The sequence below is a fragment of the Armigeres subalbatus genome, chromosome 2, assembly GCF_024139115.2.
Source record: "Armigeres subalbatus isolate Guangzhou_Male chromosome 2, GZ_Asu_2, whole genome shotgun sequence".
NCBI lineage: Eukaryota > Metazoa > Arthropoda > Insecta > Diptera > Culicidae > Armigeres > Armigeres subalbatus.
Genome location: NC_085140.1, coordinates 56,866,685 through 56,880,359, shown reverse-complemented (window position 1 = coordinate 56,880,359; position 13,675 = coordinate 56,866,685). Strand labels below are relative to the sequence as shown.

Here is a 13,675-nt window from a genome sequence, read left to right as displayed (position 1 = left end):
TGAACAAACTCCTCCGACAGCAGCGCCAACTTGTGACTCAAAGTCAAACCATTTTTTGAAAAATGATCAAGTATGCTCTGCGTTTTCAATGTTTCATAAATCAATAATCAAACGATAACAAAAAGGTAAGTGACCGGTATGCCACTTAAAAAGTGAGATCTAATTCTTGATATGCCTTCCTTACAGAATCTTATGCTAAACGAACCGACATTCCGTCTTCCGCACAAGAGCCTAGCCTTCTATTGTCTTGAATGTGGCCATATGACGGATTCGACACGTTCGAGGTATATGTTGAAGAGCACAGTCCAGATAAACGGAGAATCTAACGTACGTAGTGTATATGATAGTGAGCAAACCGATTTTATTTGAACTGATGGCGCAAAGCGAGTACACAAGTTTTGTTGAGTATCGTGGTTTAAACTTGGTTAAATATAGTAAAATGTTGAAAAAAATACGCAAAATTGTTTTATTATACTTTGCATGTTTGGAAATTCTATTATTTTTGAGGTATAATGAAAAGCAGATGGGTTATGATGCTACTGTTATTCGTTTTGATGCTGGGCAAAAACGGTGTTTAGAAAACTATTTTGACTTCTCAGCTCGGGAATTTTTTTCGCCAGATTATAGTCCCCATTCATTAAAATTGGAGCCAGTTTTTTGTTTATTTCCGTGCGAAATCCACAGGACTTTGACGCTTTGCAAACATACGACGGGAAACGATATTCTTAAGATGATATGATGTCTTCAAGCTGAAAAACGCACGAAAAGCAACATAAAATTATTTTAAACATATGCAGTACATTTTCCATGCCTTTCTCACAACTCTCATGTATGAAAATGCTCCATGTAAAAGAAGTAATTGGATGCTTTTTAAAATATACAATGAATAGAACCGAATAACGTGGTATAAAGTCTGATATTGTATTTTGTTTTGGTTGTTATGTAAGCAACAATGCGCTTCCACGCGTTGTTATGGATGCTCCCAAGGTATATGGAAGCAACGATGCACCTCCGCATGTTATTGGGAAGGCAACGATTTGCTTCCACGCGTTGCTGTGATTAAGTAGTTCGACCGCCATCCGTTAAAACGCTTCAGTCGCGTTCGCTTGGTTTTAGCAAGAGTGGGCTATATTGTTAATATATAATATTTGGTATCAGTCACGAAACGGTGCAAGAACTATGTCGGATTGCTCTTAAAAAGCTTCAAACGTGGAACCCATCGGCACCCATGATAGTTTTCTCATCTACAATTCATCGCGCAGAATATGATGCACTGTTCCTACTGCGAAGCCTACAGTCTCAGCTATCTCGCGAATCTTCAATCGGCGGTCTGCCAAAACGAGATCGTTGGTTTTCTAACATTTTTGTCCGCAGTAAAAAAACGACGTGCGGCCACGAACAATCTCGTTGAGCCAATTAGTAACGGTCGCCATCGAAGGAGAAGAGTCGCCATATACAGTATCCAAGCGATCTTTGATTTCGATGCGCGTTTGCCTTTACAAAAACAGGAATCGAATAACCGAAAGATATTGCTCGTTTTTCATTTTTTTGTAACACTGACCGATATGTTTACTTCCAAACGCTATCAGAACAAAACTAATGATGGGAATTGGCTCAAACGTTGACTACTATATGCTACTAAAAGAATGTACTGCACAATGATAAAACTTATTTGCAATATCAGCACCATCCAGCGGAGAGGCTATGAACTTATTGAACGATAAATCAATAAACAAATATCAGCTCATGGATGGTTGTGTGTGTAGTTGACGTCTCCGTTGGTTGGGTGATAAGCGTGACTGCCTCTTAGCACCACAATATTCCTGGGCTCAATCCCAGTCGGCACCGTTCAGATTTTCTGTGACAAAAAAATCTGTTCACCTCTAATAAGAAATAAAGTCGAAGGTTCCGGCTCATATGTTGATAAGTACGATATGCAGGATCCAGATGTGGAAGTACTCTGCATGTCATCTATGTTACTCGTGCCGGTACATACCGACGGAAAATAAGCGCAGACAAAAAAATTCAAACGTCAAACAATTTTGCATTAAATTACGATTGTCAAACATTTCTTTTTTGCTGGAGGCTTGAGAGAGGGTTGCTCAGCAAAGATGTTAAAAAAAATTCTCCCCCTCTGCTTTACAGACACGTATTTAGACCTCAAAAGTAAGACCGTCCGTTTTTCGTATTCGACTTGTTCGATTGCAATCGAAGATATTACATTAATAAAAAGCTGTAAAAAATTCTATACGAAGCAAAGATATACACTGACCCCACAATCATGGGTCACACACTAATATGGGTCATTTCCATTTAACTAACATGCAAAATGGAGTGACTCATTATTGTTACAAAGTGATCCTTATATGTGGGGTCAGTGTACTCAGATTGTCAAGTTCGAACGTCCATAAAATATGAATCAAACTATGAATTATTGCAACAAACTATACATTGTGGCATTTTTTAAATTTCGTTGCTGTTCTAAAATTTCGTGATTGGTTTCTGCGAAATTCCTGAATTTCCATTGCCCTTTAATCACATTCAAATAGAACCCCAAAAACAGAATGTATTCGGATTATGCAATGCACTAGCTGGCTCCACTAGTTCCGCAAAGTGATGACTTTGTTTATGCAGATTACCTGCTTTAAATACACAAGTTTTTGTTTCGTAAAAAGCCATTGATGATGGCACGTTTTCTGCAATTCAGGGCGACCGACCATAATGCGCACGCACTTTTGCCAAAAGTAAATATTGTTAACGAGATTTCGGGACGGCAAATATTTTTTTTAAATGCTCTTTTCGCTATGCTACTTGAATCAATTTTTGTTTTTGCTTTGTTTTATTTTATTGAATTCATTACCAATTTATCTGTATAAATAAAATAGGGAATATAAAACAAATTAACTGCGAACATACTTTCGAAAGCTCAAAACCGGGGTAACGGTGGACTGGATAGTGAAAAAAATAATTCTGGAAAGACGGTTACACTGCACTGCTCTGAAACATCATCCCGAACTTGCCGCTCTTTTGCATCATTTTATTTTTATATTTCGCAACTCATTTCGTAATTTTCGCAATTTTCGGCACCACACAGATTTTTTCGATTGATCATACAATTTTTCTCAAATGTTCATAAAATTGAATGCAATCTTCATGCCCACCACACGACCACGCTTCCATTCGCAGGCGGTCCAAGTGCCGAGGTTGACGATGACGGTTTCCTGGAAAGCATCCTCCATCTGCATTCGATGGAGAAGTTCAAGAAATCGCACAGACTTCTTACCCTGACAAGTACGTATAGCGAATAAGTTTGAAGTTGTTATCCCTTTTCGTTTCGATTTCGGAATCAAATCTTTCGGTTTATCAACAGAGAAAAACATAATTAATGGTTATGCTCCTGTCAAGCCACTTGGACCAAAGGGTGTGGGAACTTTCCCACACCGGATCCGAACAAAGAATTGTCAAGTCACGTCACCGGGGAAAGGATCAAAATTATCCTGATTTTTGTCCGTCTTTCCAAAAACCTGCAGACCCCTTTCTCGCTCCCACATGTTACCGGCAGGCAGCATTACCAAGCACAAAAACACAACAATCCCTTTTTGATTTCCGATCCCACATCGGTGAACTAATTTTGCAAACCTTCAATTAATAGTATGGCTTCTTTCTCGACAGCACCGAAAACGGAGAAAAGTCCTAACCGGGGTCAAAATAAATATTATTGCAGTTTCGAAACCCCGATCAGCGCTACCGAATTGAATGGAATCATCTGCCTTCGGTCTGAAACGAACAGAAATATAAAAAAAATCGATTCACCAAAAAACTAAATTGAATCAAGTAGTTCCTTCGACCTACTACTCTTTTGTATATCAAAAATGCGAAAAACGTACCTAATTCCCCCGCTGCTCGATCCCATCCGGCCTATCCCGATGATGATCCTTGTGAGAGAGTTTGCGCCGGCTTGCTTTGGCAATTGTTATTTTCGTTCCCGCTGCATCCCACGTTCCTCCACCGCGTCAACTTTTTTTTCCTTGCCCTTCAATCTAATTCAAAGGGAAAAATGCAAGTTTTTGATATAAAACTGATATCACCTGTGCGGCACCTCGTCGACACGGGAAGGCTATACGTACCCTTCAACAGTGTCCCTGTTGTGCGAATCCGGCAACTCGGATCGGTTTTGATCGTATGTGAAGCGAAACAGCGAACAATCGGAATCCTTTTCCCGTTCCTTCGTTTCGCTTGTGTTTTTTTTTTGTACTGCGCCTCTCCTTAAGGGTCAATCTCGAAGCCGTGGCATTTCTTTTGTCCGTGGCGAACTCCTCGGGCCACCGAATTATGACGTTTCGTTGATATGTTCCATGGCCTCTAATTGCCATTGTTGGCGCGGGATCTGCTAATGCGGAAATTCTCCGCCAGGGGCGCACGTAATCCGGGAATGCACCCGCTGTGCGTGGAACTCCTCTTGCTCTGGCAATTGTTGTTGCAGTTTTGCTGCAATTTTCTATTCTGAGACGTTTGTTATTGCATTTGGTGTGGCGGAAACCTGCAGCTTTTGTGTTCGATGGCAGAAATGATTGACGGATTAGAACCTGGGATTCGCGTAAAATAACCCTTATTAGTGTTCTTCGCTATTGACAGTAAGCTGGGAAAGAATTTAATTTTTGTTTTTTCGCTCTTTTCTTATCCTTTTCGTTTGCACAGGCTCACTACCTCCAAGTCCCGCCGACAGTGGTGTATCGGATGTTGATAGCTCCAGCAGTGGCGGGCAACCCGCCTGCAGCGATGAACTCAAAGCCCGGCTCGGAATTCCACTCAGCAATGGTGGATGCCCTGGTACCAGCAGCAACAGCAATAATCCCGCCAATGCCGGCTGCGGTACGGTGTTACCTCCGGGAAGTTCGGGAGGCGGTGGGGGACTTCCGTCGCTCAACAGTTCGTCCTCATCTACGTCCGGTCCCGCGTCCCTATCCTCATCGGTGGCTCTCTCGGCGGCGGCGGCAGCAGCGGCCGCTACCCAGCAACACATACAACAGCAAGCACAAGCCCACTTACCGCCGGGAACGTTCCTGCGACCCAACTTCTACCATCACAACTCTCCACCACTCAGGAATATCTGGAACCAGCGGAGTGTACCACGTAAGTATTCGCGTATTTGTATGTTTACGTCGTGCATCTTATCAGAGTGCCAAAATTTGCATAATCGTCTTATCAGCAAGCGCGTGTCGGATTGCTGCGGTTTCTCGGCTCCGCGGGCAAACGAGATTGCAGCCATGTGCAATCAATGGACTCCATTTATGGTCATGGGAAATTTCTGTTCTGACAGCGGACGTCGTCATTATGTCGCGCCAAAACAAGTTTTCGGTTGTTTACCTTAGAATTTGTTCTAATGCAGCCAGAGCGGGAGTTGTCTACGACGTCGCTCAACATTTAAAGAGATGCAATTCAAAATGTGGCTTGTAGTACCCAAAAGCAAATATTGACCCAGACATCGATCAACGATAAAGGAACGCTATCGACTGGGTCCGAGCAGAGCATTTCTATGTTAGACAGATGTACTGCCCATAAAAGAATAATTGCTCCATCCATATAGATAGGGAATCAAGCATGATATATAGGACAGTTGAGTTTGTAGAGGCAGCGTAGTATCATAAATATTTAGTTTTTCAAACAAAAGTGACCACAGCATAATATTCAAATTAAATTCGTATTTTTCCAATTTTTTTGCATCGATGCATTGTGAAGCTTATCTGAAACGAATACCTTTGACATTCCACGTCATTTATCAAGATTTGGGCAGTTTTGAGGGGCTCACTGGCGTGTAACCTTGAAGACGAAAACGGCACCACACGGTGAGCGCTAAAACGTGTCCCGGTAATTAAGGATTCGTTGCACTCTTGTTTACCACTCGACCGCATCAACCAGTTCTTCTAAACCGAACGAACGAGTGCGTTCCCCGATGACAGCATCGCAGCGCATTCTCGCTGATTATTATTAGCATGCCGTCGTGAAAATTGCCTTCTCAGTTTGCCTCACACCCGGACCCGACGCCGCCGGCAGGCAGCACACGTCGGTCAGCTGATTCACAGAATGCAGCAGGATTGTCAAGGTGGGATTTATTGCGCGTGAGTTGAAAATACGGCAGCATAAATTTCCCCATCTTTGAAAAGCGGAAATGTGAGTGACATGCTCAACTTCTTATTGTTCTTTCCCCGTTAAAAAAAATTGTAAACATTTGCGAATTTGCAACAAACTGACAGCCATGGCTGTGCGAACAAGATGAAAATTCTTGTCGATATGCATCCACCCAATCCACCGGTTGCCAAAAATAAAGATCCTGTCATCTCGGCAATAATAGACGATCCATCTCGCTCGCGTACGTTCGAAAACATGCACGCCACAGATGCAGCGAAGCGGAGAAGCCGTAAGTGATTAAAAAGCCATCCATAAAAATCGCATCGCTGCCACACTCCACGACGCGCCGTTTTAGTCAATCATTTTCCCTGTGGTGTCGACTTCTACGCCGCATCTCGAGGCAGAACGATGTACATTCCTAATTTTCAAGTTGTTCATTGTCGACCTTTTCTGTTAGAGCACGAAAAACGGTCATATCTTCGACGGAATGACTTTACGTTCCATAATAAACCCGATTTTGCCCCCGGGATGTGCAAATATGGCGACCGTTCGATGACCCGCGCAGTGCCATTGTTGCCACTGTCCCTGCGCTTATCGCTTGTTTAATTTTATTTCTAAAACGCGAGCAGCGCGATGCATTTTTTCGAATTTTGTCGTCAAGCTCGCTGTTTGCTCTGCCAGCGGAGCACACAAGCAGCAACTTCCTCATTGTCCAACGAACGGCAGCGGCTTATTTACTGGGGCGGCCATATAAAAAATGTTTGTGGACGCGTGTGATTCTGCATTTTACGCGATTGTCAAAAAGTGACGAGCAGTAATAATTCAATTTGATATGGGGGAATAAAAATGATAAGCCGACCGTCTTCGTAATACACGGACACGGAAAAAAATGCATACGTGACGTGCCACACCATCGTTTCATTATGCACTCGTGGATGGTGGCCCCAAAACGAATGGAAACGAGTTAGGTGCGGTGACGGACTGGGGCGGAACCTTTGGGGGTGAGAAGAGCCAGAGATTATTTTTCGTATATAAACACATCCATGATAACGGCGCCTTTTGCGTATTTTTTCTTTGGGGTGCTGGAACACAAAAAATCGTAAACTGCACTCATGGACGATGGTGATGCAGGCCGCGAGCGTGTGTACGCATTCTTTTGGTGGTTATACAACTAAGGTAGAGATAGGTGCTGATTACGCGCGATGGAATTGTGCCTGCACAAACATCAGGGAAGAACGGCAGAGGGTCATGACCTTTCTTAGTAGCAGCATTTCCTCCTCGCGGAAAGCCAACGACCGCCAAAGTCAAGGGGACCCTTTATGCAAACTCGTTACAGCATTGTTGTTGTTGTTGATGTTCTTCTCAGTAAGACAAATGTTAGGTGAGGGCAAGGGGTGCATGGTTGAGGTCCAACAATGTGCTTGCTTAGCATGTTTAACAATTTCTCAAGACTTCCAACGCAGGTTCTTTCGTTTATTATTATCGACTTTCTATGGAACAGGCGTCATGGCAGATTAAAAATTAGAATCTTTAAGCAATCAACTAACGGATCTGATTTGCAAATACAGTTACCCTATCAATAGTGGACATGCAACTACAGAAACCGTATTTCACCATTTGTTGATCAACCGGTAGGGCTGTGGATACAACACCTGGTTGCTCTACTAAGACACCTATCCCGCCCTCTCCTAGGTGGGCTTCTCCCCGAATGCAAAAATGCAACAATCAGCATCAGCTCAAGAATGCCGTCGTTTCTACATAGGTACGGAAAACTAACCTAAACTAACACCGAGCGGGGAAACCTTTGTTGAAGGTCAACCTCGCGTATGCATATGGCCACTGACTGCCACCTCGTTGCGGATCATGCACCTCACCACATCGCCCAAACCGTGCTGACGTTGATGACTACATGGCGGCACAGAACTGGCGAAAAAAACGGCAGCTAAGGCAAAACATATGTAGCCCCGTAGACAACCAACACGACACGGGGCCGGTTGGATAGCGCAGTAGTAAACAAAAAGGTACCCGTGTTGGCAGCAGGCCGGCTGACGGTGGTAGAACAATCCCCACGAAGGCGGGATGGCGGGCAAATGCTAAGGGCGGGGAGGAGGCGCACTTTATTGCACAAAACTAAACTCTTCCGGTCCGGTCTCTATTCGAGTTCGACTAGGCCAAAGGGAAATCAAGTTTTATGCAACCACACCGGTCCACCGCCAAATGGCCGGCACGTTTGGGGGCGACCCGCGTTCGTTGTGCTCGCTCGCTGATGATGAAAGAGATTCTTTTGTTCGTTCGGGGGTACTGAAGCGGAAGTACTCAACCGATCTGAATAAGTGGAACCGGTTTGGAGCGATGAACGTACCGCGTGCGGACATAATCTTTCCCAATCAAAAACTATTTCAGGTGCCATCGTTCGAAGAATGGTTTATTAAACCATCTTCTCTATTCGGCTTGTTCGGTTGATTTATGTCCTATTTTGACGGTGGCGATGAGCGTACGTGGTGAAATGCATCCGCGCGATGACAGAACGGGGAGGAACACACACATTGCGCTGGCTGGCGCTTCATTTGGAATGCAAAAGATGCGCTTCATCCTACATATGGATTTCCGTTCGTAATCATAATTCTAGGATGCACATTTGCGCGGGCAATCTTTTTTCCCGGTAATGGCATTGCGCCATGTTTCAAAACTGACGTTTCCGCCATATATTGACGCGCACAGAATGCGCTTGTTTGCAGTATAGGCGGATCGGCGGTTAGCCATTGACCCCGCTTTCTTCAACTGGCTTCTGCACTGACTGCTAAGAAGCGCGCACAGCAAATCGACAAATTTTGACTCAAATTAAGTAATCACAAAAAAATATCGTCCAAGCAGGTTGGAACAACAATGAAGACAGAAGACACAAAACAAAAATGGGATGCTTCCGTTCGTTCTAGAGGTTCTAGGGACCGTGCTCAGCTGAGAATTTTTATTAATGACAGTTTACTCCCTGCCACCGGTCCCCCACCTACATTACTGGCCGCTATTTGGTCTCAACAGAAAACCATCGCCAGTGTTCAAACAGATGAGGATAAAGCGACGAGCGAGTTAAGCGAAAAATTACCGAAATGACAGTTTTATTTACGTCTTTCAGGAAACAGGCGACCGGGAGGAAAGTCATAAAAAAAAAAGGCAAAATCAATCCTGCACTTTGGGCACGAAGCTCTTCCTTCGGAGCGAATTTTTTTCCTGGTCCTCACATGTGCAATACAGCAACCCTCGGTAGTGTGGGCGGGCCTTAATATTTTCTCAAATTAACTTTTTCCCCCCATCCGAATGCGAGTCAATCTGTTTAAGATCTTAAAAAATGTGTTATGCGATTCCCGAGTTTCGTGCACGGGAAGAATAATGCATTCTCCTCGTACCGCGCCGTTCTTCGTTAACGACGCGGAAGCCGTGGCATGCGGTGATTTTTTGCGCCTCCTACGACTTCCTGCCTGCCCGTTTTGGGCTAAGTCTCGTCTGTCTGCTCTCCCAATCCGCCGAGCTTGCGCGGCGATGATTAAGACACCTTTCGTACGCAGGGAAGTGTAGATGACGGCTCCCCGAAAATGGCCACCGCCCTATTCTCTCGCTTACATCGAAATCGCGTGCCATATTAGCCGAGCGGGACCAACGAGTGCGCGGCCATAAAGTCACTCTAAATATCCCTTTGTCAACCGCTCGTATACGGCTACGCTCGCGTGCTCGTCCGCACACGCCACACAACGCCATTACAATAATTTCGCAATTTAATTAATAACAATGTGCCGATTTTTTTTTTCGGCTCGTTTCGTTCGACCTAAACAGAAGACCCGACCCGGCGACGTGACACTTCCTTGTTTCCCCGAAATTCTTCGCACACGCTGCTGGCTTTGTGCTTCTGTATTTGGCAGATTTAAAGTCGAAGCCCGACTCGCTCCTGAAGCTTAGGCAGACAGTCGCGCGTGCCATGATTAGCGGTAAGGGGCTTGCAGACTCTGCAAAACAAAGCGGACAAGGGCACTAAGTCGAATTTATTAAAGCGAAATCGGTACGAGGCCGGATTATTGGCGCATCTTTTTGGTGGCCACTTTCGCAAAATGTGCCTCTTCCTGTTTACGGTAAAATATAATTTAATTAGCGAACGGTCCCCCATCAGACGGCACTCCCGTCGTCTGGTGCCGCAAGTTCCTGGTAATCAGGTGACAAAGAGCACTCGCTCCTACAATTGGCGTTCTTTGCTTCGACTTTTTTTTCCCGTTGCCGAAATACATAATCCTGCCAAGCGCCTCGCTCATCATCGACCCCGAAACGTTAGCGCAGACGAAACCACACCAGATTTGCGCGCTCTCTCCTCTTCCGTTTTCGTATCCCTGACCTGATGGTGCCGCGACGCTTCCAGCCACCGTGTTCCGTTCCGTTCCCTGCACTCTGGGATTCTCACTGGCGCGGCGCGCACGCCTCGTCCCTCCGCGTGTTCAATGTTTGTTTATTTGTTATACATTTTAGCGCGATAGAAGCCCCCCTACCGTCATCGACCGTGTGTGCTGTTTGGCTCCGTCGCCGCCGATGGCGACGGGGCAGCTGCATCTATACCGTTTTTGCTTTGGCTCCTTTGACTCTTATTTGGCCGTGTACGAAAGTAGCGGCAGTGTGTAGTACGCTGTGACCTTCAAAAAATGCACCAAAGACAATGTGTCGATGACCACAGCAGCAGTCCGCTTTTTGAGATTGTTTTTTTCACTTGTCGGTTGCTGACCGTTTTGTGTGCAGCGTTTCCCATGAAAGCGGTTTAGTTACTGTATTAGAGGATATAGTAGGTTGCTTTCATTGCAGAAGTTTTACAAGTACTTTTACAATGACGGTTAGTCAATAACAGAATGTAACAAAAAGGATGTAAACATAAATTTAGTAGGATATAATTCGACTTGTTTTAGTAATCATATGCAATTTCAATAACGACCTTGTAAGAAAGGTAAAAGTGGGAATGTAAATTGCATATGAGGATTTGAGCAATCCTCTGCCTACATACGTATGCACGGATTAACGATTATGTATAATGAGAACATTGTTTATCATATAACAAATACACCCAACCGGTGATTGTTAGATGTTCTAACAATTCTGTATAAGAGCCTACCGCTACCAAAACTTGAATAGCAACTGGACATATGCGAAAATGCTAGATTTCTTATACAAATATTGTATGAGACCTAACAATTTTGCAAGCTTTTCTCTTACACACATTTGTAATACATTATTTTGAAGAATCGGGAATCGTACGAACATAAGCTACTATCAGCATGGTATAATTTTTGTACCCACAGCTAAGAAGGGCCCCAAAATCACTCTTTTTTGCACCCTTGATCATACTACCAGGATTACAGCCGACATTTGAGATGAAACGGCTTCATTTCTTTCCATACCAGAAATCGGTGTCTCCATAAAAGCATTATGCAACTCAATGGTTGTGACAGAAATCCAGTATAGCACCTCATTTGCGCTAAAATGAAACCCACCATTAGAACGATAGTTATTATGCTCTCCTTTTCATTCAATAGGCTTAGGTGAGTGTTTAAAGTGTGTTCTCATCGGGGGTCATATAATAAAATGATGATGGTAATGACATCAGAATTCACCATTATTTTTTTCACTATCGCTTTGATGGTCTGTCGAACATACAATGTGGCATATAACCCAATATGATTTCCAGCAGCCGCATGATATTTCAACCCTCCCAAAATGTGATGAAAATTAACTTCTACCACTTTAGTAAACATTTATCATATTAAAATGCACCATTGTCCTATACAAAAAGAAACCGTATAACTCGGTGTAGGGTGAGTGTTTTTGATACTGTATTTTTTGAAAATAAGCACCCGGCGTTTCTTCGTTGGCAAACATTAACTCGTGACCTGCGCATCTAACCGCACGGTTAAGAATAGTTGCCCAAACTACGATTTTATTCCGGACAAAAAGGCATATACATTTGACCATATGGTCCATTCTCAAAGCACTCTAGAATTGCAATTCGCCAAAGTCGAGACTCTGCTGTGCATTAGGAGACGCGTGTGTCTAATCAGTTTACTCCAAACGCCCTGTGTTGTTAAGCAGATAAGCGACTGCCGATTGACAGTTCCAAAAGTTCGTACGTACGAAAATAAAACAATCAATCGCTATCGCTTGCGGAAATTTTCTGAACAAAAAAACAGAGCCATACAAAGCGCTCCACAATCTAATCTCAGTTTCAAATGCAATTTTTGATAAACCCATCAGCAGCATTTTTTTTAACCCCAACGACATGAGGTTGTCAATATGCAAAAAGATAACCCCCTGGTGCTGCTTGAAGCTTTCATTGTTGTTAGGTCGATTATGGTCGGCACACGTGATTTGAATCCCGGTCTAATTCTGAGGCTTACTGCGATATAAAGCGTCCTTCTTTGTTTTCGCTTTCCAGTTAGGGCTATTTCAAGGTGACACTGTGGTTCGAACACAGCTGCAGCAGCAAAACAAACTGCATCCACTTTCCCTTTTCCCTAAACTAATGAATCGCCCTCCTTCTGGGGCTTTCCCTGGCTTTGTCTGGCTGTACGGCAAACACCATCGACGACGACGCCAGAAGAAAGAACCTAAACAACGGAAGAACAAAACACAAAGCTCCTCCCCAATCCCTCTCTTCGCCTGCTCGCTTTTCTAGTTTTTCCTAAACTTTTGTCTCTATGCGTCGCAGCACTTCCTCACTTTCCAATTCCCTTCATTGCAATAGACCAATCCTCTTCTCTCCTATTAGATTCCTGAGTAGGATAAAGCCATGCCGAAGCGCTGATGGCGTCTCCATTAGTTTGTTATCGCGGGCTTACAGTATACGGATGGAGCCCTTATCTCCCACAGCACCCGCCATTGCGCAACGTCCACAACACAGACCCCAAACAGGGCCTTTGTTTTCCTTTCTTAGTTTTCGTTTTTGCTTCCGGATTGTGACGCGACATGACCAAGAAATACATAAAATAGCTTTTTTTTACTTCGAGGCTTTGGCCTGCAAGTATTGCTGCTGCACTTCGCGCTTGGAAAAACGAGAGAAAATGCATAAAATCGCTACTTGTGAAGGCCTGCCGCGGCGCGCGGGGACGAATGGAGCGAGCGCGCAAACCACCAACAAAAACACCGTTCTTCGTTTGCGGGCCGTTCGCTGGGGCTGATGGATGGAGGACATTGAGCCCTCCGCGCGCGCCTGGAGCTCAAGAAGTGTGCAACTTAAACGAAGAAGACCCAGCATAAAATAGAATAGAGGACAGATAGACACAGAGAGAGAGAGCCATGATGGCATGGTGCAAGCGGAAGACGATTTGCAATCTCCGGCCTCGAGGGCCTCTCCACCATGCCCGTCCACAAACGCTCGAACTTTGTTTTCATAGTTGCATATAAGAGGCACTGGCACAGGGCCATAAGCGGAGCAAGGGCTATGAGAAACAACATTGAGGAGAATCAACACTAAAATTTTACTAATGAAAATCTTCAGTGTGAGGGTGAGAAAAATTGTTACTAT

General features: G+C 44.3%; 1 protein-coding gene across 2 annotated transcripts in view; it reads left to right on the top strand.

Moving 5' to 3' along the window:
• The window catches only part of LOC134208684 (ecdysone-induced protein 74EF-like), a 151,715-nt gene that overhangs the window by 60,142 nt on the left and 77,898 nt on the right, over positions 1-13,675 (top strand). The window contains exons 3-4 of one of the 2 annotated variants that reach the window (XM_062684482.1): positions 3,187-3,291; positions 4,699-5,133. In XM_062684482.1, coding sequence (XP_062540466.1) covers positions 3,187-3,291; positions 4,699-5,133 — 540 coding nt within the window. The remainder of the gene's footprint in view (positions 1-3,186; positions 3,292-4,698; positions 5,134-13,675) is intronic. The other variant, XM_062684483.1, reaches the window with a different exon arrangement.